Genomic DNA, 24,496 nt, shown 5'->3' on the forward strand with positions numbered 1-24,496 from the left:
CACCACGTGGATGGGAATTGCGAGGCACAGGCGAGATTGCCGATGTACTGGCAGCGCGCGCTGTTCAGTCGGCTTTGCCACGTTTACTCGACGATCACGTCTCCGATCGTGAATATTGAAACCCACGGGCCACGAATACACAACATATGTTGCCGTCCACATTCTGACTACGACCATTGACTAGGATTCGGAAGATGCTGGTGCTCTGACACTGCGATGCTCTTTGTTGCCTTCAAGCACACGTGCCTCGACTCTGAGCGCCAGACGCCAAGATGTTCGCTTCTCAGTGGCGCCCACCTCTTGCGCTGATCCGACATCATCATCTCTCCTCAAGCACTCACTCTCTCTGGCGGCTACAACTTCTATCCCACTACCAGTAATCCGATGGTTTCGACGACGGAAGACATTCCTTTTCTAGACTTCTCCAGCAGCATACCCGCCTCTGAGCGCGTGTGGCTCACAAGTCTCCCCGACCTTGACGTGCGGATATGGGCTTCTGCCCAAGCGGATAACTATCGTCGTCTCGGATCCACTTTCTACCATGTCTATAGCGCCTCTGAAGCAACCCGCTCGGACCTCTCTCCCGACACACTCGCAGAAGTTTTCTCTCACATGGCCATCTCTTCGGAAGACGACATTGCCACAACTGTTCGGTCGGCTGAGGGTTCACCCCTCGGCCAACTATCTGTCGCCTCTCTTTCTCCGTGGTTGTACTCTAGGGCTGGGGCTTACGAACGGCTTGATCGGACTCTTCGCAACGCCGACACACCTCTTCATCGTGCGCTCCCACCAGAGATCCTCTCAGAGATCTTCGTCTATCACGCCACCGCAGGAAAGGGTCGCCCGATCGCTCTTGCACACGTATGCCAGTACTGGAGACAAATCGCCCTTTCAAGCCCGCGCTTTTGGGCTGCTCTCGCACTATCCCCCTCCGGACCTTTCCTCGATCTTACTCTCTGGGACGATTTTACCGACACAGCGCGGACAGCCCGCAGAGAGTACGCCACTGCGGTGCTCCAGCTCTCCAAAGCCGTACCCCTATCCCTCGACATACGGGGAATTCCTCGGACTATCGGAGACGTACTAGCGCCGCATACAGGTCGGATCGTGAGTCTCAGCGTATCCATAGACTCGGTGGCAACCATACAAGGGCTCTGTATGCTTCTCAACAGCGCGGCTTCCAGACTAGAAACTCTATCCGTGTGGCCGCCACGCCGACAAACTTCTTCCCCAGCAGAGAGTTCTACGCAGCAAGGTCTCCAAGGCGTATCTTCCCGTCCTTCACACCCTCCCACACATCCCAGTGGATTTCTTCCTCTATGTCAGTCGTCCGACGTTGCGCACCGCCTACATCACCAGACCGCTGCAAAAGCTGCCAGTCATTCCACATCCTCCGGACCAGCCGTTCTTCGTTTCATCCCCCCTTCCCATCTTGATTCGCCCTGGCGCCGCGCTGGTCGACGCGCTCAGAGGCTGCCCGGAGCTGCGCCACGTCTCATTCCATTTCACAGGCTCACTGCGCGGGACGCTCAATGGCATCAAGAACGACCAAGCGGCCCGCGCTGCGTGGAGGAGCAGCACGCAGGTCTCCTTGAAATCCCTGCAAAGCCTCTGCATCCACGTCGGGCGCACCACATGCACCATCCCCACCTTCCTGCAGCTCTTCTCAGTCTCGGACCTGCCCTTCATCCGCCTCGAGCTCGACGTCGATCCCGTTGAAGACACCGTATGGGAAGACCTCCTCGAGTGCAAGGCTCTTGCGCCGCGCCTTCGCCTCGTCACCCAAGCGTATCTATGGCCGGTGCTGAAGAAGGGGCAGGAGCGGACCATCGAGGCGCTCGCCGTGACCTGCATCGACGACAAGTCCAGGCAGATCCTCGACGTCATCCAGACCGGCGACAAGTACTGCCCGCTCCCGCTCAGGAGGCTCAAGGGACTGGCGTCCGTGCTCTGCGCGCAGTCCGCCCTCGTCCAGCTGTCGATATGCCTCCACGACCGTTTCTACTCCGACGCCTCCCACTACCACAACCTCCTCCGCATGTTCCCGTCCATCCAGGAGCTGGTCGTGAGCGGCCCCTGGGCGCCCGCGGTGCTCAGAGCGCTCCGCACGATGGAGGACAAGCTCCCGCCCTGCCCGAAGCTGCGCACGCTCCGCGTCCACTTCGCCGTGACGTCGTCGCCCGGGTTCGAAGGGCACGCGCTCTGGAAGGCGCTCGCGGGAAAACCCGACGGGTGGACGGACGTGCTCCGCGCGACGCTGGTCGCGCACCGCGACGCGCTCGCGGAGACGCTCTTCTGGCGCGCCGCGGCGGGCGCCCGCCTCGAGGACGTGCAGTGGGGCGAGCGCGCGTGGGACCCGCGGAGCACGTACGGCAGCAGGCGCGAGGGGACAGTTCGGACGGCCACGGTGAACCCTTCCTTTATCGACTTCTCCGGGCTGCAGGGGCTGGTGAGCGGTACGGTTACGTTCATGCACTGCACGTACCCGACGGGTCGGACTCGTAGATCTGGATCACAAGATCGCATACTACGCACACACACTACATACCATACCAGTCCCACCACCACCACCGCGAGGCCACGGCCGCCTCGCTCCAGAGGCCGAAACACACGACTCGAGTAGCACTCTCCCGGCGCTCAGAGGCCGCGGAGGAGCTGGCGAATCTGGCGGGCGGAGCGGAGGTCATGTATGGTACCCTCCGCACTCACCCCACTCTCGCATCCGCACCCACTGCCCCCTTCGCTACCCACTCACCCCGTTCGACTGCGCACGGCTAGACCCTCTCCCCCCCCCCGTCCGCACGTCCCGTCCCGTATACGCATCTCCCGCTAGATAGACTGTATGTATCGCCTACATGGCTCGCCTCCAGCGTTAACAGAAATAAACAAACAAACAAACAAACAAACATACCAGTCGTTGCAGCATATCAATCGTTCACTGGAGCACCGCCTTCCTCTCGTAGCTGAATCCACCGAACTCGACTTCCCCGTCAACCAGCGCCGCAGCTCCGTCAAATCGCACCACGAAGCATCCGGCTCGTACGTGTCGATGACCGCGTTCGCCTCCGTGTTCCACGGCTCTTCATCCCACGCATCTCCCCACCTCAGCGTCGTCAGACGAGTCCCGCGCGCAGCTCGGCCGGACAGCGTCCCGACAAGCGCGTCCCGGCGCGCGACCATCGAAGCCCGCAGCTCGTCCTCCCATCCATCCCCGCGCGCTCAAGCGCGGTCCAAACCCGTACCCCTCGTATCCTGGAGCGGCCGAGACGGGGAAGTGTACGACGAGCGTGGCCAGGTTGGGCACAACGGATCCAAGGGGGCGCCGAGGGCATGTAGGGCGTCGCCCGCGAAGATGCCGCGGAGCTCCAGGTGGGTGATGGAAGGGCACCGTCGGAAGAGAACGGCGAGCCGATCGGGGTCCCGGAAGGACGACCCTTCTATACTGAGGTGGAGAGTACGGGTCGAGGGGGCCGCGCAGACGATGGAGAAGAGCCCGTCGAACCAGTCGAGTTGGGCGTCGAATGTGGACAGGAACCTGCAGTAGACGTCGAAGACGATGCGCTCCGGTTGGCGCCGCTCCAGCCGGAAACGCGGACCAAGGATGAGTCATCGGCGAGGTCGCGCAGGATGATGACTGAGGAGGCCATAGACGACGTTCGTTTTTGCACATTCGCGTCTCGGGAGAGGGCGTCCCACAAATCATCGCCGGGAATGGGAATGGAGAAGACGGATAAGGAGATGAAGGTATGAGCGGGCAGAGACACCAAGGCTAGGAACGCGGGGAACATGGATGGATCTTCCGAAGACGTGATGACGAATCGGTGCAAAGAGGGCAAGTTGACAGTTTGTGACGGGCCGCGCCAGCCAGGAGCGAAATCTTCGAGCATTTCGATCTCTTCGAAATGGAGATCTTGTAGTCCTGTGCACTGTTCCAACGCAGAAACGAGAGATGCGAAGGAGTTTCCCCGGTGTGACGTGATTCAAACCTGGAAAATGGGCTCGGTGGTGTCATCCTAAACACTGGATTGGTGATGTAGACTGTCTGGAGTGTGGGCCGCGAGAGGTACGTAAACATATCGAGGGGAACAGAAGCCAATATTCGAAGCACGGGTAGATTCCAGGATGTGTCCACACGTTGCGGGGCTGCGTCGTCCATCCTACTGCCGTCGAAAGGCGTTTGATTTGGACTTGAAGGGTCTCGAGGCTTTCCGCACCATGTTCCAGAAGGGAGAAAAACGCCCAAAAGGCTTCATCCGAGTTCACTTCCACCACCAGACTGACGATGCGGCCTGTATGGGGTGCCAACGCTTCTCTGATCGCCTTCGGGATCCCTCCAACTAGTACGAGGGGAATAGGGAGAGCCTTGGACCACGATAACATCGCAGATGTGAATCCGATACGGTTCTGTTGTTGTCGCGTTGACAGTTCGCCGTCGTACCAGGGAGAGAGGTCATACAGCGGACCCATGGGAGATACTGCGGCGGACGCCCACAGACGCGGGGTATCGAGCGCAATTTCGCGCCAAGTGCGGCATGTGTGTGTGAGCCGAAGGGGTTCTGTCCGTTGTAGACGTATTGCTCGAAGATTTCCGCGAGTATCTCTGGGGGAAGGGTACAGTGGATGGGCGTGAGGGAATTGTGGAGGAATGGAGAGTAGATGCGAAGCGCAGGTACTCCTGTGCGCGGGAGCAGACCCAAGCTTGTACACCACTTCTTGAAAGACCAGCGAGCTGTGCACGGTCGGAGGAGGGTATAGCCGCGAAGGCGGGAAAGGGGAGGGCGGAGTCTGCGACGGCGGCCATGGTGTCAGAGCGGAACAGAGCCATGTGGGTGGGTTACTCAAGAAACTTTGAAGCAGACACACCAACGCAGCAGGGGCGACCTAGATGAGGAGGAAGAGGAGGTTGTTTCCGGCTCGCTATGTGGTGACGTGGCGCCCGAGTCGTACATCGTGTGAAGATCGACGCCGGCAAAAAGTACACCAGGCGCTCGGCACACTGCACTGCCGCTTGCCAAGGGGATGGTGTCGCAGCGCCTCGCCATCTCTTACTGAGATGTGCGAATGAGGGTCTGGCGGAGAGAAGGGAGGCTATTTTGGAGGAGTTGCAGAGTGCGTACCCGGGTATCCATCACCTGTGGACAACAGCGACGTCCTGGGAGGGCGACATGCGCTTCTTGGCGGCCTGGATCAAAGATCCTGACGCGGTAGCACTGCTGGCCACCGACTTGACTAGGCAGTGGGCACACTTTCCTGCTCTGTGATGACCGATCAATATCCTAGTAGTATAGTAAGACATCACGCTTTTCTCTCTTTACATGTGCTCGTGCGGCCACCCGTCGGACGGCGGGACACCCACAGCATGAGTTCGGGCGCCGGCGCGCGACTGGGCTTGTCTAAGTGAGGTTCCGGGGTATCTCCCTTTAGGGGAGACGCTGAACCGCTCTCTGTCTCTCTCTCTCTCTCTCTCTCTCTCTCTCTCTCTCTCTCTCTCTCTGCCTTGCGCCAGGGGCAGCCCGGCGGGATGGGGCGCCCATATCGATGTCGTCGCCAGAGCGCAGATATCTGCGCACGGAGATACCTGCGATACTTATATAGAGCTTCTGTGGGGAGAGCTCCCCGAACGCCGGCCATCACAGAGATTCTGGTGGTCGATCTATTCGACACCTCGTGGCCAGCTTCCAGGTGGTCATTCGGAAATGAGGTGGGAGGGGGCATAGTGCGTGCCCCCATCGCAGCGTCGGCTTCAGACCGGACGTGGAATAGGATTGCACTGCGTAAGCATAAGAACGACTCATACATTAGTAGCCACGGCACGTACAATCACGTAAGGAGAAAGAACGAAATCACCGTCTCGTAGACGACCCATGAAGCCCTCCGCCACTACCGCTTCTTCAAAGAGAGAACGATGAACAAAAGAAGGCGGTAGACCAGGGTGATCATCAAGAGAACAGACGCGTAGAGCTTGAACGAGATCCCGTTGATATCGAGCCACTGGTAAATGCGTCAGCGGGAATCGTCCACAAAAGTACTGGAGTCTCACATTGAGCACGTCTTCGCCAGCGAGCGCACACTCGCCCTGCGCTATCAGCGACGACGGGTAGTCGCAGAAGCATGACCCGTCAGCGAGCGTCTCGCACGCGAACGTAAGGCCCTTCAGGTCGTTATACACCAGCAGGTCGAAAGCATACGTCTGCGACGATGCCCATGTCAGCACATCTTCCCGACCATGACACCGAACACGAGGGGCACGCACCTGGAAGTCGATGAAGTGCGCCCAGTAGTACCAGAAGCGCGGCAGGTTGACCGCCTTGATGAAGTATCCGCCGACGCACATCCAGAACCCGTTCAGGAAGCTCGCGAGCGCAAGCGCCGCGACGAAGATCGGCACCATCGCCGCGATCAGCGCAGATTGGCTCTCGGCCGCGTACACAGCGAGGAAGAGGATCCCGAGGAAGCGGAAGAAAGGGCCCGCGCCAGGGTGGAGCCCGATCGACCAGTAGCTGAGCACCGCGAAGAGCAGCGCGCAGGCGAATAGATAGGGAAGCGTGACGAGAGAGTTGGCGAGGACGTAGGGCCCAGCGCCGTACTGACCGTTGAGGCGCTCGCGGATGAAGACCTGGCGTTCCTCGAGGAAGGCGGGGATGCCGGCGACGGACATGAAACCGAGAAACGCGACGGAGAAGAAGTGAACGGAAAGGCGGTCGTTCTGAGACAAGTCAGAGGGGAGACATCGTTCGAAGACACAAGGAACGTACGATTTTGGCCGAGGTCTGAGGGAGATTGACCCAAACGGTGGCGAGCAAAATACCCATGCCGACTACACCCTATATTAACACCAAATATATGAATGGACAAGAACAGTGACTTACGGTACATTCCCAACCGCACGCCATAAGCGAGCAAGTTGCGGCTGTAGTTGATCCAATTCCGCTGGACGAGGTACCAGGTCCGGCTCAAGCCAATTTTGAAGCCTTGGACCAACTTCGCCTCTGATTTCACTCGCATACCGTTCCCGATAGGCGGATATGCGTCGAGCATGTGATATTCCGAATGGCTAGCTGCATAGTCCTCCCATGCTCCTTGAATGCGTGCGATATGTGAGATGGACTCGTCGGGGTTGGTGATGAAATCAGTGCTGACGACATCCAGGGCGTGGTCGGAGGGATTGGCATGCAGGGGGACGGGATGATTGAGGCCATCAGCAAGGTAGGCGTCGAGACGCTCTGCACGACAGACTTAGTCAGGTGCCACCGACGGGGATTACGGAACACGCACTAATGGGGCCGTAGTACACCTCTCTACCGTGGGCAAGGAGGAGGAGCTTGTCAAAGAGAGAGAATGTCTCCCAGTTAGGCTGATGGATCGTCGCAATAACGATCACCCCATGACGCAGTGCGAATGTTTTGACTGTAGGTCGAGCATGTCAACATGCAGCAAACAGAGACGGTAGGGCGGACAAACGTACTCGCAGACAGCACCTCGGTGCTTGTACGAGAGTCGAGGCCGCTCGTTGGCTCGTCAAGAAAGAGGATCCGGGGGAGAGTGACGAGTGATGCGCCTATAGTCACACGTCGCTTCTGACCGCCCGACACTCCGCGTTGAATCGCGGTCCCGATGCGGTTGTCGGCCACTTCTGTGAGGCCGAGGTCACGAAGGGATGCTTCTACCCGCGTGTGGATGACATCAGCCGGTGTCGAGGGGTCCAGGCTACGTAGGGAGGTCAGAGAGAGCGTATGTTCTACTGTGGTATGGCAGCGTACCTGAGACGTGCAGAAAAATACAAGGTCTCCTTCACTGTGAGCACCCCTAGAAGAGCGTCGCTCTGTTCAACGTATGACGCAAGAGAAGTTATGTCGAAGTCGTCTTCCCCATTGAGCAAGACCTAGATAACGTGAGTACAGCTTGAGTACAGCTACGAGCGTAACCAGTGCGAGATATCGCACTTTCCCGGCGCTTGGTGTGGTCCTACGAGCTAGAAGATCCAGCAGGGTTGACTTGCCTGCACCCGATGGGCCCATCACTAGTTGGTGTGAGGGTGCATGAGGCAATGGTCTTCGCATGATTTAATATTGGTCTTACCTGCAAGCATCTCACCCGTAGACACCTCTCCGTAGATACCTTCGAGAATGGTCTTGGTCTTGACTGAGTATGAGAGATCTGCCCAGCGCAGGCTCAGGGACCCTCGCTTGGCATAAGAGAGCTGTGAATTTGATCAGTGGGCGTATTCGAGGAGCATAGTGTGTGAAGTTCCAACCTCTTCGTCGCGGCTGTGGACACCATAACTATCCAAGTGAGAAGGGGGGGTGGCGGACATGGTGGTGGTATGATGACGAAAGAAGTGGAGTTCTAGAGAGATTTGGTGGGGGATATTGAGCACCCCGCTGGGTACTTGACTTGTAGGCGCATATGGAATCGGAGCATGAACGCCAAAGTGTGCGGTCACAGCGGAGGCTGCTGTGTAGAGCCAAGAGCACGAGGCCGTATGTGTGTCATGAAGACGTGGGCTGGCATGATGCACCGGCTGCTGAGTGCTTGGATGAGCGGAGGACAGAGTCGGAGATGGTCGTCCAGAGCAGAGCAGTGCCACTCGCCCGGACTGCCAAGGCGCCCATGGGCGCCTACATACCGGAGCTGCGAGCTGCGGTGACAGGCAGGGCGCCGGTCGTCGGGGAGATCATTCCGCTCGCGGACAGCGCACGGGGGCAACGACTCCGCCTCCGATCCTTTGTCTCCGCTCGCTGTTCTCTTTCTCCCTCTAACCCAGTTCACGATTCCGTGAGGGCTCAAAACACTAGACGCCGTCGACTCTAAACACCTCGAGGTCTTGCGGCAGTGTGTCGTCGATGCACCATGGCACTGCATGACACGGAAATCCTCCTATACCGGCCCTTGGCTCCATGCGAAGAGGCAAGAGACTGCAACAGCGGCGTGAAATACCTCATTTGAGCGGGTCGTCTGGAGCCTTCGAGCCTATCACGGACTCACAGCATGGACTGAGGCATATCTTATATATCATAGCGGCGGCGGAGGCCTTGAGCTGACAAGTTTTCGTGCATTCTCAACTCCACCCTGGCTCACCCGTCTGCAACATGGGAAACTCTCTCTCTTCCGCGCGCTCTCGGTCCTGCTCCGACATTCTTTTCCCGTACTCTGCCAGCAAAGAACCCTCTCGAGAAGAACAGGTCAACTTCTATCCGGCTACTCCCTATAATTATGCAACATCTCGCGCGCTCAGCACCTCCACCCATACCCTATGTCCTCCACCGTCCGCCCACACACTGCAGAAACAGCGCTCTTGGTACCATCCATCTCTTGACGTTTCCGACCATCGGCAAGAGAAGCGCACCACGCCCCTAATGGAACAGAACACACCGATATACGCTCTCTCGGACGAACGGAACGTACCCTCAGTCGACGGCTGCGAAACTGCGTATAAGACGTTCATAAAGGAGTACCCCCAGTACCAACTCACATGGGCTATCGATGCCCTCCGCCGTACCGACTTCGCAAGGATAGACAGCAGTCAGGAGACTTATGTCGACTACATGGGTGGATGCGTCTACCCCGCCAGTCTTGTTCGTGTTCACGCGGACTTTCTCCAACTCAACGTTCTTGGGAACACCCATTCAGTGAACAACTCGTGAGTACCTTGTCCTGGGGCACATGCAGATGTTTTCAGATATTGACTATCCGATCTCGTTCACAGCTCACAACTATCGTCACGCCACGCCAACGAGGCGCGCCAAGCTGTTCTGGATTTCTTCAACGCGCCGCCAGGTTATGTCGTCGTCTTCACGCAAAACGCATCCGGCGCGCTCAAGCTCGTGGGGGAGTCCTTCCCGTTCCGCCAGGGAAGCAACTTTATCCTCAGCGCCGACTCACATAATAGCGTACATGGCATTCGCAAGTTCGCAGAAGCCGGCAATGCGCAGGTTCACTATATCGAGGCTACGAACGAAGGAGGATGTCATCCCGCACATGCAATGGTACGTCACTCCTTCGGATCCCACGATTCGGAACTCTCTGATCTCCGTTGGTGGTCTAGGTTGCCTTGAATGAATTATCTCCTCCAGATGCCAATGCTCCCCCATCGCTGTTTGCGCTCACTGCACAGTCGAATATCACCAACACCAAAAATCCCCTGTCACTCATCGAGTTCGCTCAAAACCGAGGGTTCAGCACCCTTCTCGACGCCGCTGCGCTTGTTCCGACATCAACATTCTCGCTCACAGAACATCCTGTGGACGCCATGGCCGTAAGCTTCTATAAGATGTTCGGTTTTCCTACCGGCATCGGAGCCTTGATCGCCAAAAAGAGCTTTCTCGCGAAGCTGGAGCGGCCCTGGTTTGCAGGCGGTACCGTCGATGTGGTACAGGCTCCGGGTGCCATCGCAAGGCTCTCAGAAGTAGTTCATGAACGTTTCGAGGTGAGTACTAGCGAATCGTACGTGAGAAGCGTTGCTCCCATTGAGTCGCTAAGCTTAAATCGCACACGAATTTTTCTCTTCCCCGCGCCATCGTTCAACTTAAGATTCAACTAACGCGGAGCTTCCCTCTAGGACGGAACCATCAACTACACTAGCATGCCTGCAATCACGAATGGCCTGCATTTCCTCTCCGCATATCTCCCCTTCCTCCCCATCCGACTGTCTGCGCTCACGCGATACCTCATCGCGAGCTTGGAAGCGCTGCGACACGACACGACCGGGACGCCCGTGGTGCGCGTGCTCTCGCGCCGTCCAAAGAAAGCCGTCAAGACCATCGGGCAGCAATCCGACACGGGCTCCACGGTCTCGCTGCTCTTCCTCGACGTGAGCCGTTCTTCCCCCGTGTCTACCACGAACTAACTAACCGTCGCACTCCGCCCCGCACAGCCGCACGGGACGATGATCCCGAACTCCTTCATCGAGCACGCCGCGGCCGCGCACCGCATCTCCCTCCGCACCGGGTGCATGTGCAACCCGGGCGGCGCCGCGGCGATGCTCGACCTCCGCGCGGCGATGGCGGCGCTCCCCGCGGACGCGACCCTGCGCGCGCTCGAGGCGCGCGTCGGGCGCGAGCTCGGCGTCGTCCGCGTCTCGCTCGGGCTCGCGAGCGACTTCCGCGACGCGTGGCGCGTCGTCGCGTTCGCGCGCGGCGTGGGCTCGGAGGCGGCGCGGGGCCGCATGTGGAGCGCGTGGGTCGCGGCGAAGGTGGAGGGCCAGGGGGCGCGCTGATGGGGTTTTCTTTGGTTCTCCCTTCGGGGCGCATCGGCGGACCGTTGTGGTGCGAGGATCTTTCATTGCGTATTGTATGTCCTCATATTAGCAGTCAGTCCACATACACAGTAGATTTTCTTAATTGTATACGCACGGCGCCCATTAATATGTCATGTCGCTTTCCCCAAGGATCTGCGCGGGCAGTTGGTGACATGGACAGGTGCGTGTCGGCCCACCGATCGCCGGCCGCCACGGAGTTGGTGACTCTCCGTCCAGAGTCGGAGAGCCTTGCGGTGGCGTTTCGAAACACGAGGCCAGCGTGAGGTCCGTTCGGCGGTGCGCCTGCTCAATCGGACGGGGGCCATCCATGGCTAAGGCAAAGAAGGGGTCGGACTACGGGCGGGTTCCGCTTCTTGGCGCACGGGTTCGGGGTGGATCAGCATGTATACCCACTGTTTGAAGGACATATCGAATCTATGTGTATCGTCTATTCATAACCACGCGACATATAGTCAGCGAAATAGAACTAGAAAGCAAGATATGGGACCCTCTAAAAATGCGCACCATTCGCCGCTTTGCGTAGTCTGTTAGGGCTGCTGGGAGCTGCGCAGGACCTTTTTGGATGCACTGGGAGCAGCAAAGCAGCGTCTTGGAAGACTCCCAGTTGAGCGTAGTAATATAAAAAGACATGACTGAGAGTCGAACACGCGTCCGAACGGCTACCACTTGCCGAACATCGAGCGCTCATACCGCTACCCCATCCGCGCATGCTTCTGCGTGCTGTATATATATATACATAGAGAAAGTGAGGTTGTTCACTAATCGATTTTCCTAGCACTTCTAATGGTGCTCCACTTCATTCAAATCACCCGTAGTGCTTTTCTTTGGTCCACGTGGCACACAGAAAAGCAGATGGTAGGTTGGCGCGCGCTTATCGCCCTCGCGCTCTGGCTCGCGTTCGGCGCATGGCACTGAGGGTGCGGGGCGCATATACGCCCGTGGCCTTGCACGAGGACATCAACGCGAGCACTAGCGACCGCACCGTCACCGTTACCCCAACGGCGCGCGGGAAACTTGAAAGTCGTCGCCATTGGCGGAGCGTTGCAGGCGGAGCATGAGGGCGAGGTCGGCGGCGCGGGCAAGATCGCGAGGGCTGGGCGAGGACGAGGACGAAGGCAAAGACGCGGCTGAGGGTGAGGGTGAAGGCGGCGGGTGGGCGAGGTCGAGGTCAATGGTGCGAGAAAGGGTGAGGATGAAAATTAGGGCAAGCGCGAGCGCAGCGAGGCTCGCGCGTCGGCTTGCCTTCGCGCCAGCCGGCCATGCCTATATAGCAACGTACATCCTCGTCCAGTCGCGGTTTGCCCCACGCTACCCTCGCGCCGGCCGTACAGGCCGCAACTTGGCTCGGCGCCCACAATGTGAGTATACGCAATCATCGAGGAGCGCCGATCGGATGGATACGCCGCCCTGTTCAGTGAGGGGTCGTCCGTGTCGGCCCATGCGTCCGCTTGTTGCAAGTGTCGACGGGTCGCGACCGGGTGGGTGATACAGGAGGGAAACGAGGTGGAAGGTGGGAGATAGTGGGAGTTGGGTAGCCGTGAGTGGGAGGCGCGAAGTGTCCCTGCATCGTCAGCGTCGCCGCCGGGACGGTTCCGCCATTCCGCTTGCGCTGCTTGATACTTAGATCGTGCTGAGGCGTGCTCACACCGACACGCATTGTCCCGGCCGACCGAGTCTGTGCCACACCCTAACTCGCACCAGTCTCCCCTAGGCAGCCCTTCTCACTCGCACTCAATCGCTCGGTCCGGCCTACCGTGCGTGCTTTGCAGCCACTCTGGTCAGTTCTCATTTCGTGCGGGCGCATTTGTACATCTGGTACTCCAGTTGCAACTGGTACCTGTAATAGTAGCAGCTCGTCGAGCTTGTACCGCGGGGAGTCGGCCCGGCACGAGAGAAGACGGCTAGCGCGAGAAGGAGAGAGAGAAGGGCGAGCAGAGAGGATGCGGGAGGCGGCAGGACGGCGGCGGCGAGGCGGAAGGCGGCGGCTGCGGTGGACTTTGACGGCGAACTGAGATGAGTAGCACGCAGGCTGATGGGGGCGTGAAAACCGTAGATAGTACGCAACATCTGCTACAATACATACATGAGGGTGCATGAGTCGTAGCAACGGAGTCCGAGAGGCTACAGAACGGGCGTGTCGGCGAGGGAAATGCGGTAGACCCATAATCGAAACGAAGACTGAGAGGATGATGGGGGAGTGTGTAGTAGGGGCCGCGCAGCGGCCGCGTGGCCAAAAACCATGATGGCGAGACATAGGGGGATATTTGGTAGCATGTGGAAGGTATCGAGTGGGCTGGGATATCGCAAAGTGAGACTGAAGGGAGCCGGAGAACGGAGCGGAGCGGGAGACGCAGGGCGTCGAGGCGTACAGGAAGTTCTAAAGCGAAACATGGAACGTGGGGAGGTGAAGGAGAAGAGCTTATGTGTGCTGGGAAATGTGGGGTGTCTGAGGAAGTGGGCTTGACTGTCGGCGAGGCTATTGGGCCGCGCGCGCGTCGATGCGCGTTGCGCGGGGTCTTGTCAGCGGCAGCGCGCGGGGGTTTAGGTGAGATAGTGGTGCGGGTGACGGTGACGGAGAGGTTTTTTCGTCACGCGGACTATTGGGGGTGCGCCGGTTGGTGTTGGTTTGCGTCGGCGGTGGTTTGGTACAACGTGAGCTACGCGCGCTTGGCCGCGCGGCGTGCGCAAAGGAGAGAAATACAGTTCAACCTGCAAGTGCGTTCGTGACGAACATGGTGCTCGCGACATGGACTGCGTCTCGCAACTTGATTGCTCCAGAGGAGACTTTGATTCCTCGCTTCCACTCAGCCCTCGATCGGACTGTCTCCTCGTTGCATCTGATCCTGTCGAGTCGTATCTGGAACCATTCTTCGGCGAAGGGCGTCCAGCGTCCAACGTTATATCCTCCTTTGTCCCACTGGTCGGGTGTGGGCCACCACGAAACCTCACCTATGGGGTTATTCAGCCACTGACCATTTTATGAGAGCGTGATCTATACCTGCTTCGGCTTTGTAAACCCCGCACACTATTTTCAGCTCGTATGGAGAGAGGTTGTCGGAGTACACCGCTGTTCGCCCAGGGCGGTGGTGCTCAGCACCGTAACTCCACAGATCGTCGGAAGGGTGGAAGTCGGCCGTGCGTTCTTCTCCGAGAAGTTCTTTGGCAATCCTCCACACGATGCCACCTCGCTGTATTGCCGCTCGTCCCCGCGGGAGTGCAAGAAGTTCTGACGCGCGGATTTCATAGGCTTCGTAATCGAATTTGTTCTTTCGAACTTTGGGGTCGCTCCGACCGAGGAAATCCGGGTCAAAGTCAACAACTTGCGATTGGTGTTGTTGGCCTTGCGGCAGTTTGGAGGCGATAAGGAATTGTGTGCCGCGGGAAGACAGTAGGCCGATAGCGTCGAAAGCAGAGGATATATGTGACCGTCGCCTGTATAATTCGAGAGAGGTGACGGAATCGACGAACAGATCCCAGTGGCTGGATGGATCGGGGTTGCCGTAACGAATCCGTACCAACTTCCCGTCGTTCAAAATCTGAGGCCTCAAGTGGATGGAGCCAGAACCAAGAGCTCTCCCGAGGTGTCCAGACGACGAGGGGTTGAGGTCCCATATAAATCCAGGAGCTGAGGGACGTTCCTTGTCTTTGATAAGGGCTGTCACGAGGACGCTGGCGTACTGGAAGGTTTCGGTGGCAATCATGGGCATGTCTTCCTCCAACAAGCCGAAGAATTTCCGCAGGGCTTCAGGTCCGTAGGTGTCATACGCGAGGTGGGCGTCCTTCTGGGGGCTCGCGATGAGTCCATAGCGGAATCGTAGAAAGTCCGCGAACAGCTCGAACCGTGGTCGGAAGTCCTGGCCAGTGGGGTACAGGGAGCGAAGAAGGAGGTCGTAAAACGAGGATCCTAAGTCCGGCTGAGGTGGTACAGGCGTCATATCCCACACCTCGGAGGAGTCGTCCGTGGTTTCGTGCAGAGAGGAAGCTTTTCTGGATAGGGCCTCGCAAATGTCCCACTCGTCCAAATATGGGTCGTATCGTTTGCATGAATCAGGGCATTTCCACAGCGCTCCTACAGCTTCATAGGGGACGAAACGACGGAATTCAAGGGAGCGCCATTCAGGGTGAATGTCGTCGGCGAATTCTTCCTCAGCGGGAACCCAGACAAAAACGTACGTCGACTTGCTAGGACACCCGAACGAAGCAGCGACCTTGGCTCGATTGGAACATGCTTGAATGAATGCGAACCAGACACAACCAGGCAAGACGGAAATTTTCAGGCAGGGTTTTGCGAGACGTGATTCCAGACAGAATCAGACACTGAAATCAGACAACCAGGTGTTCAGACACACAACCGGGAGACCGTACTCCCAGGTCGCTGTTGCGGCTTGATTCTGACATCCAGCAAACAGATCCATGTAGAAAACAAATCAATGCGATTTCTAGTACGATAGGACAATCGTTTGGGCCGGCCAACGCGCGCGCGCGCCCGTCGTCATCGTCGACGCGCTCGCCGTACGCTACCAGCACATGGTACTCGCCCACGCCTTCGTCTCGTCGTCCTTCTCCCTCCTGCAGCATGTGCCCGCGTTACGGCGTCGCAGCGGCGTACGCGAACGGGTCCAGCTCCCGAATTGGGACTACGCGCGCGCAGGCCGTTCAGATGTTCCGGTTGGAGGGAGCACGGTGTCTAAGGACGTACAAGTCAGTCTGAGCAACTGAGGGACGCCCGGAGGCGTGTCAGACCCGTGCGCGGGTGTGCAAAAGTATCTATCCGGGCCGCGTGGGAGGGAGAGGGGTACACGCTCGGGGTCGAAATAACGTGCACCTGCGAGGGACGGCGTCGTGGGACAAGAGCGGCAAGACAGGAGAGTTTGAAGGGAAGATGCGGACGCTTGACGCGGGCGAAACCGGACGCGAGCTGGGTGGGCGGGGAACGTGGGGGACGAGACCAGGCGCGAGCTGTGCGGACGCGCCGCACGGGCTCTTGGGCGCACCAGTAAGGACGAGGACGCGTGGGACTGGGCGATGGGGGCCTTCTGCATCCACGTTCGGATAACTCCGAGGACGGCGGCGGGGAAAACGACGGGGTCGCCGCCCATCCGCGCCGCGAGCCCGCGCGGAGCCGGACTCGGAGCCAGGACTTGACCATACGTCGTTCGTGGCGTCGCTATCGCCCGCGGCCGGCCGGCGCGGGGTCACGAAGCAGGGCAGTATCTGGACGGTCGTAACGGACGTGATGTCGACGCCGTCGGGGACGCTGGACCGCCGCAGGGACCTGTGTGCGCAGGCGACACCGCGGGAACTCCCGATGCATGGGGCGGGGCGCGCGGGGAGCATACGCTCACTGCACCAGCACCAGCGCGGGAAGTCGGACGTGGTCCCGGGGGAGTTCGTGTTACATGTAAGTAGATTATATGCACATATTTTGAACACACTCACCTTTGATACGGTCGTGTGAACCCAACGCGGCATTCAACATGGTGTTCACAGCAACGACGTTCGCCTGACAGGCGACCTGCTGTGTGTGATGATGGCACGAAGGTAAAACCCGCCCGTTTTGGCGCATATATGCGCCAAAATGGGCGGGTCCAGACTGTATACAAGGTAAAGGGACGGCTTCATGAATGTTGGAAGAGGTTTGGGACGGTGTGACGGCGAACATGAGGGGTTGGGCATGTGGGGGATGGTGCAGGGTGTGTGCGCGTGAGGAAAGCGAGTACATACCGGCCGCGTGAGCTCTGATGGCAGGATGGAGCTAAGTCGAGGTCAGTCGCCTGCAGGGATGTATAGACTGTAGGCTTACTTGGCATTGTTGGAGGGTCTTTCTCAGGTGATTGAGGAACATTCTATGGCGGTTTCTGCTTCCTAGTAAAGTCGTTCCGGGAAGGAGAGAGTGGAGGATGAGGAGGAGGAGGAGGAGAGGAGGAGGGAGGAGGGAGGCAGATGGTGGAAGGGAAAGAGATCGATGCGGCGCCGTTTGGCGCCGGCTACCTCTGCGACTCAACGCTTGAGCGTATGTGCGTCTGTTCTCTCTTGCCTCGCTCTTATTCCTCACCCGCAGCTTCGCCTCTGTCATCGCCTTCAACGCCCTCTCTCACACAGCACACAATTCATTGCGGCCCACTCCGCTTTCCTGTCTCAAATATCCTGGCAGTGTGGTGCACCGTGCGTCTCCTCTCTCCGCTCCGAGCTCGCGTCGCCTCCAATGTCCACCCCTGTGTGCTCACTCAATCCCTGTGCAGACGTCCCGACTCCCGCCACCCATAAACTCCACCTTCTACAACATCTAACCCAGTTCCCTGCTCACGACTCAGTCGACACACTCGGATGACGGCCCGCATATAGTACGAGAACCCGATCATGCGCCTACAGTCTCGACTCTCGAGCGCATCTTTGAATTGGTGCGCGGCGCTAGGCTCTAGGCAGACAGTCCTTGCTCATTCCGCGTCGCAGCTGCAAGTCATCCTGACCTACACCCCCTGCTTGCTCAACGTCAACTCCACCTACGCCCAGACCGGCGGACACTTCGCGCACTCGTCGATCATGCTCCGAACGCTTCAGCCGGCGCGCGCACATCCAAACATGCCTCGCGCGCATGGGGCTTCAAGGCTCGTGGTGCAAGTTCTCCAAATCCACGCTGGAGAGCCTTACGACGGACCCTCGGGCAACATGAAGGTGAGGGCGAAGCACGCAGACACGTTGCGGAGCAGACCGCAGGGCACGATCGACCTGTTGTATGGTGCGACGTGTGGGACGAGGCGGGTGATCACTATGCCCTCAACTTATCAACGCCGTGAGGTGAGCAATGCAATTCATTCTTGATATATGCGTGCGCACTTCGGACTTGCTGGTTGGATTCGCACATTTTGAACACGTCTCACAAGTTAAATTGACAGCACGGGCGGCATGGCAGCACCGACCGGAACCTGGCTGGACAAGCGCAAGGTGCGTACTCACCGTGTACCGGCTCATCCCCACACCATGACCGTCGACACGGCCACCAGGCTCCGACACCGCGCCGGCACGCACCCACCGTGCCAGGTCGTCAACGTGCCGCCAGGCTCCGACGCGTCCGCTCGCGTGAAATCCTGGGACCCAGCGGGTGCCCCGGCAAGCCTACACGCCGCGACAGAGCCCCTCTCCCGGACAGCATGACGAGAACGCTGGGTCACTCCGCGTCACGTCATCTATTCCGTGCTGCCACCAGGTGAGTAGGCCGGCCTCTCGCGCTCGTCCACTGGGAGCTTATCTCTTCCGTGCCGCTGCCAGTACGACTCAGGCATCTTTGAGCTATCCGCCCTCCCACAACCTGTTTATGCGTCTTCTTTCTTTATTAGGTCTAGTTTTCGTATTGTACGGATACTTGGGCGGCATGGGCACGCTCTCTCTGCGTGGACAGTGCTCGATGAGGTGCGCGTGTCCCTACGGCGCGTATCGGCTCGGACTGCGCGCGATGCGCGTGCACGCGACAGCTCGTCGTGCGCATGCCAAGTCCTCACGATGGCAACGTTTTCGCGAGTGCGGTACCTGCCGCTCGTTCTCATGTACATACGGCTTGTCGCGCTGGCACTCATCGTTGAGCGAGTGGCATGTGGCAGCTCATGCGAATGCTGATGCCCACTGAGAGGCGGCCCATCAAGGGGCCCAAAGTTTACGGAGTGATGAGCCGTGGTTGTCTGCAGGCTGGTTGCCTGACTGCCTGGTCTGTGTCTGAAATGTCTGAATGTTTTTCTTCAGGCAATCCAGGCAACCAGACATTTGCGGAATTACTGATGCGTGTGAAGGAGGCAGGCTTCGAGGATCCGCCAGTCGTTGATTACGTTCGGTTGAAGCATGTAGCCGTTCGTAGTGTTGACGATTGGAAGCAAAGAGGAACTCACACCAGCGAGGATGGGGGACTCTTTGCGAATTTTTTTGAGCATATAGGCCAATTCCGGAGCTCTGTTCGTCGCCCACACTGCTTTCCTGAGGTCCCTCGGGGTGAGGTTGAGGTGAGGATCCGAGACTATAAGCCCCGGCAGGGATTCTACGGCAGAGGGGTTGATGACGGTAAATGTAAAACCCTCGTAGTCAAAGAATCTGCAAAGATGAGCAGGTGCCCTTTATATCTATCAGTCAGCGTTTCTTCAAGGAGGTGACCGTTAACGGGACGAACATCATATCAGATTGCCAGTCAGCACGGAGCGGTCGCAAACGTAGTCGCGGATCAGGCACAGACCAAGTGTCTACAAGCAACGCTCAGCCTCGTTGGTCTCTTGTGTGTATTGGGGTATAAATACCTTGGGGGTACCAAAGCGGGAGGTACCAGACGGTGAAAGCAGCGATGCAGAGGTAGAGGGTGCTGACGCATACGGCCTCTGGGAAAGAGTTAATAGTCACACGGTGATGTACATCGCCGCCGCTAGCACGTGCACGCGTCATCCAGACACCCGCGCGAACTCCGCTCCGCGCCATCGATATCGTTCTCTCGGCGCTCTCGTCCCCACATCGCCCCACCCCGAGTCTCGCCCCACAAGGCATCGCGACGCGACGTGCTCTGCTAAAGAGGGCCCAAGCCAAGAGGCGACGCGATGCGCACCTGCAACGAATCTCTGCGTCGCTCCCTTCGGATTTTCCTGCAGACGCGCTCAGGTTTATGTCGATCGGCCCTCGGCAGCGACGCTCGATGCGTCATCAGCAAAAAAGCGTTTTAATTGGAATGGCTTGGAAGTGAATAAAATGTCTGGAATGTTACAAAATCTTTGTACTTTCAATAGATAGCTATGTTGGAGGGTTGCAAGTCATTGCAATGTCTTCGGAGTCATTGGAAGCCATTCCAATGTCCAGTGCTCCGAGGTCTCCTGGCACCGTCCGGCGTCGGCCGTCTGACCTTCGTTCACACATCAAATACAACAGGAAGAAACTTTGTATTGGTCAAAGTAACTATTACATACAGACATGTATACATGGAGCGTAGGATAATCACACAGGGCCGCTCTGCGGAGATCTGTGATCCTGGCGATCAAGACCTCGCTGTGCGGCATGCTACACGCGGGAGTCGGCCCGAGGATGTGCAGGAAGGGAGGCAGCTGCGTGGCACCGTGCATAAGTTCGATGGCACCGCACAGTCGGCGCACTCACCCGTCCCCGTAAGCGTCAACGCCCACGCCGCCTACCGAGGCGGTGGCACGTACCTGCACGCACACGACGACAATGAAGACCTTCAATTTGCCGTTCACGTCCCTCGTGCACGCGCGTAGGAACGGTGAGACGCGCTTGCTCGAGCCGCGGAGGTGCCACCCAGTCGCCTGAAGAGCGCGACGCTCCCGACACATCCATGCCTGGGGAAGTCCGCGAGGAGTGCCTCCCTTGCACACTCGTCGCAGGATATCCATCGGACCGTCCACGCGACGTGCTCGAGCCGGACGACGGCGGGGATCCCGCGCAAGCGCGGGGACGCGAGGCGGCGCATCGGCAAGGCGTGAGGTAACCGTCTCAATGATGAGCACACGGGTGAAAGGAGAGGGGCGCACCGGTCCGTGAACGTAAACACGACGTGGTGGGCGCACGCAGCAGCAAGGATGTCCGTGAGGATCTGTGGGGTCTCGGGAGAATCCAACGCAAGGACGTAGTGGGAACTCACCAAACAGGTTGTCCGCCAGGCCGATATTTGACTGGGCCACCTTCAAACCGAGGGAGGGCCGGTTTACTTGAACGCGAGCTCTAGACGGTCGACGAATTGCTCACCACACAGGAGAGGTGAGCAAACACGAGGTATATGCGGGGGATCGTCAGCAGGATTTCATGAGGAAACACATACACAAAGACGGACCAGATTCTCACCGTATCATGGCCTATAATCCCGTCTAAACCTTCCCCGATCTTTCCCCTTGTCCTCGATATCAAGCGTCGGAGACCCGGGCTCGCACTGGGGCCACACGCACCCAATCTCGCTGATAGCGCAACGTTGCGCAGTGTGCAGGTGGATATATGCGTGCAGAAAGCGGTGAGAAGGTGACGAAGATTCGATATACTGGAAGTGGGGATGTTATCATCTGGGATGTGGAGGGTGAGAAGGGTACACCATCAGGGGGAGGCCGTGAACGTACTTTGCTGCCTCAGACCTGCATCGCACTTGCTGTCCGGGTGTAGAAAAGCGCGGAAAGAGCAGGGCATCAAAGGTTGCAGTCTCAGAGGGAGAGAAATGGCGAGGGCGGTAAGACAACGGAGGAGGGAGGAAGAGAAGAAGAGGCGAGGACAGCCCGGTCGGACTTGCGAAGTTTGCCATAGCCGCCTGATCACGTGGTTGCCGCGCTCGCGAGTTTCAACCCAGGGCGCGCAAAGGGCGCGCATACTTCGAACTATCCGGCCCCTGCTCACGTCGCTCCCACCTACTTCTCTGTGTATGTTCAGGGACATGACATACTAATAACACTCCCGTTTCGTCGACCTACCGGGCTTCGTTGGAATGACTTGCATAGATCTACGATAAATTCGAAGGGCTTCGAATTTCCGTGGGTCATTTGAAGCCTTTCCAATGTATCGCATGATTTTGCTTTTTTGCTGATGGTGCTCGCGTTCCACAAACGCATGCTCGCTGCACTCATCCAATGAGTCCACAAGTAGAGCGCTGAGAATCTGCTCGCGACGGACAGCATGGATAACTAGTGTTCGCACCAGCTCCGTCCGAGCCAGCTCTGACTGATGTTGGACTCGCTCTGTGCGTCGCATGCGATGATCTACAAGAACAACACAGTAGGAGTCGTATATGCTCATATATGCCGATTCCGACGCCGTGCACGTGCAGCCCCCGGCCATTTCGTGATCACACACGCCCCGACGAGTGTCCAGCAAACTCAGATGCCCCACACAAAGTACGGGAATTCGTCGGCGAACAACACTCCGACGTGAAGCTCTGCGACTAAACACGGGAAGAATACCACCTCAGTGCATGAGAGTGCATGTTCCTACTTCAGCGCTCGGGTAAGTCGGCTGACCGGATCCCAAATTCCCCCGAAGGTACCGTCTGGGCGACCAGGTCCGGTCAGGTCCAGCCAGGTACCCCCGCGGAGTCGCCCGATCAGACCGGGTTGTGGGAAAGGAATGACGTTGGGGAGGCCACTTCATCAACCTCTACAAAGCATAGAAGCAATATAAGGTAAAATGCCTTGACTGTGTAGAAGGAAAAGAGGGTGCGTGTGTGGGGTCTGCAGGAATATATGGGTGTTTGTGTTGTGATCAGGTAGCAGTGCGGGCGACTCGGACGGCCGGATCCGACGGGTGAGAACCTGAACAACGGCCGCGCACAGCAGCACCCACTGTGGCGCGCGGGGCTCGCACATGGCATCCAAAAACCAAGAAAGATGCCTCATTTGCATTTCGGAGGCAGGCGGCGGCTTTGTGGCACTTCAAAGAGCTCGCGCGGGGGACTCAGGCAGCCGGAGTCCCCTGCGCTAAGCCCCGGTTTCCTCGTGCATTGGATGAACTCACCCCAGCGCGCCAACTCAGATGCATAGATTAGTGTTGTGGCTCGTTGAGGACACGCCCGCGGCAGGCTGAGATAAAGAGCGCGCGCGTCGCTCTCGCGGTCGTGTTTCCTGTCGACGTCGCGGTCACAGTCGCTGTCGCCATCGCCTTTCTCCTGAAATTGGGTTCAAGTTTCCTCAAGACACTAATGGTCTGGGTTTGAGTTGGTCCGCTTGGTCCGGGAGCAGGTTACGTTGGGCGTTGTGGGGCGGAGTGCCGCGAGCAGTACTGCGACGTCCCCCGCGCGCGCCAGGACATCCCTCGCATACCACGCGGCCTCCACGAATGAGCAGGGGTATTATTATGTACTCTGCGAGTTCCTCTGCGCTTCAGCGGGGGACAAGGCCCGCGGCATTGGCCGCGTGGACGAGTGCGCTCTCATCGCGTGCACGCGCGACGGTGTCGCGAAGAGCACGAGGCCGCTTGGCCTGAACAGCGACGAGACACACGTCATCGGAACTTCAACAAATTTGCATGAGGATGGTATATGAAAGTGATACAAACACAAAAAACAGTGACATGCGACAAACGAGGAAAGGGAAGTGAGACGTGACCCATGGAGGTGACAGGCACAGTGCAAAGGAGGGTGGACGACTAGCGGGGCAGTGGGAAGGAGGGTGGACGACTAGCGGGGCAGTGGGAAGGAGGGGGGACGGGGCGTCTTGAATCGAGCCTCCCAGGCGGGGGGGCTCCGGGTCTGCGGGGGTTAGAGAGATAAACAGACGAGTGAAAGCTCAAAGACGGCCGCAGTTGCCGAGCAAAAAGGAGCGTGGAGGGGCGTCGCGGCTGAGCGGCTCACGGAGCAAACACGCGCTAGGTGGAGGATAAACGAAGACCTGGTTCATAGTGACGGCCTGGAGCGGAGCGGAGGGACGCGGGGGAGGAAAGAGTAAACGTTTGAACAAACGACCGCAAGCACAAGGACGAGACGACTTACCGAGAGTAGAGCCGCACTGGCGGGCGGTCAAGTGGACTAGATCAGGGACACCGGAGTGGAAGACACCAAGTGTAGGTCGGCGATGGCACTGGGGGCCGTGGGGGCTGGCGGGGACGCTGGAGGATGGGCCGGGTGGGCCGGCGAGCCGTCGTCTTCACCGTGGCCGTCGTCGTGGAGGTTGTCATGAATGCGCAAAGGGCATAGCACACGCTCACTGGTCAGGGCATCGAGCCCCTCCGTCAAAGCGTATGCCACTACTTCCTCGCTCGACCAGACATCACGCCGCGCAACCGGTCGTGGTCGATGTTCTGGTGAACTTGATGCCTTGAGGAAGGACCGTGGCGGATACGGGGAGTTGAAGGCCGCCCCGGACGGACTCGAGTGCAGCCCTCGCCACAAACGAGCCGTCGGGGTGATGCGGGAGGAGCGGGAGCGTGGACGAAGTAGCAAATTCAGTGGGTAGCTCAAGTCAAGCGCTAGAACTGGGAGGGTCCATTCGATATTGGCGCGCTTGTCACTCCAATGTCACTACTGAATGTGACACCATGGCTTGATCGAGTCGGCATCGACGTGGTCCCCGCAGGCTGAGGCTTTATAATCATGAACAGAACCGACAGACGAGCGGAATGTGCCCTCAGTCGACGGCTGCGAAACCGCGCATAAGACGTTCATAAAGGAGTTTGGCGTCGTCCGCGTCCGACGATCTCGCTCGAGCGGGCTCGCGAGCGCTTTCCGCGACGTGCGTGCCACTGCGGCGCGGGGCCGTATGAGCGAGTGGGTCGTGGCAAAGGCATGGA

At 58.5% G+C, this 24,496-nt stretch overlaps 6 protein-coding genes across 6 annotated transcripts; 2 read left to right on the forward strand and 4 right to left on the reverse strand.

Annotated features, from left to right (window-relative positions):
- Nucleotides 1-612: 612 nt before the first annotated feature.
- On the forward strand, nt 613-2,778 carry BXZ73DRAFT_76888 (uncharacterized protein; the record flags this gene model as incomplete). The annotated part of the gene is made up of 3 exons (XM_048022531.1): nt 613-1,107; nt 1,238-2,449; nt 2,557-2,778. 3 exons carry the CDS (start codon nt 613-615, stop codon nt 2,776-2,778), a joined length of 1,929 nt encoding a protein of 642 aa, XP_047878808.1.
- A 441-nt stretch (nt 2,779-3,219) lies between these two features.
- On the reverse strand, nt 3,220-3,887 carry BXZ73DRAFT_100577 (uncharacterized protein; the record flags this gene model as incomplete). The annotated part of the gene is made up of 2 exons (XM_048014618.1): nt 3,220-3,561; nt 3,597-3,887. 2 exons carry the CDS (start codon nt 3,885-3,887, stop codon nt 3,220-3,222), a joined length of 633 nt encoding a protein of 210 aa, XP_047878809.1.
- Nucleotides 3,888-5,880: 1,993 nt separating this feature from the next.
- On the reverse strand, nt 5,881-8,060 carry BXZ73DRAFT_45434 (P-loop containing nucleoside triphosphate hydrolase protein; the record flags this gene model as incomplete). Its single annotated transcript, XM_048019513.1, has 9 exons — nt 5,881-5,991; nt 6,041-6,190; nt 6,254-6,706; nt 6,756-6,817; nt 6,870-7,223; nt 7,276-7,407; nt 7,466-7,707; nt 7,761-7,882; nt 7,944-8,060. 9 exons carry the CDS (start codon nt 8,058-8,060, stop codon nt 5,881-5,883), a joined length of 1,743 nt encoding a protein of 580 aa, XP_047878810.1.
- A 1,296-nt stretch (nt 8,061-9,356) lies between these two features.
- BXZ73DRAFT_76890 (PLP-dependent transferase) lies at nt 9,357-11,215 on the forward strand (the record flags this gene model as incomplete). The annotated part of the gene is made up of 5 exons (XM_048022532.1): nt 9,357-9,640; nt 9,707-9,986; nt 10,046-10,426; nt 10,559-10,810; nt 10,874-11,215. 5 exons carry the CDS (start codon nt 9,357-9,359, stop codon nt 11,213-11,215), a joined length of 1,539 nt encoding a protein of 512 aa, XP_047878811.1.
- Nucleotides 11,216-13,961: 2,746 nt separating this feature from the next.
- BXZ73DRAFT_76891 (uncharacterized protein) lies at nt 13,962-15,192 on the reverse strand (the record flags this gene model as incomplete). Its single annotated transcript, XM_048022533.1, has 2 exons — nt 13,962-14,206; nt 14,256-15,192. 2 exons carry the CDS (start codon nt 15,190-15,192, stop codon nt 13,962-13,964), a joined length of 1,182 nt encoding a protein of 393 aa, XP_047878812.1.
- A 3,831-nt stretch (nt 15,193-19,023) lies between these two features.
- Nucleotides 19,024-20,708, reverse strand: BXZ73DRAFT_100581 (uncharacterized protein; the record flags this gene model as incomplete). Its single annotated transcript, XM_048014619.1, has 5 exons — nt 19,024-19,336; nt 19,413-19,482; nt 19,537-19,612; nt 20,431-20,577; nt 20,637-20,708. The coding sequence occupies 5 exons, from the start codon at nt 20,706-20,708 to the stop codon at nt 19,024-19,026; spliced, it is 678 nt and encodes a 225-aa protein (XP_047878813.1).
- Nucleotides 20,709-24,496: the final 3,788 nt, after the last annotated feature.

This window comes from Epithele typhae (assembly GCF_022376455.1).
Source record: "Epithele typhae strain CBS 203.58 chromosome Unknown BXZ73scaffold_18, whole genome shotgun sequence".
NCBI classification, from domain to species: Eukaryota; Fungi; Basidiomycota; class Agaricomycetes; order Polyporales; family Epitheliaceae; genus Epithele; species Epithele typhae.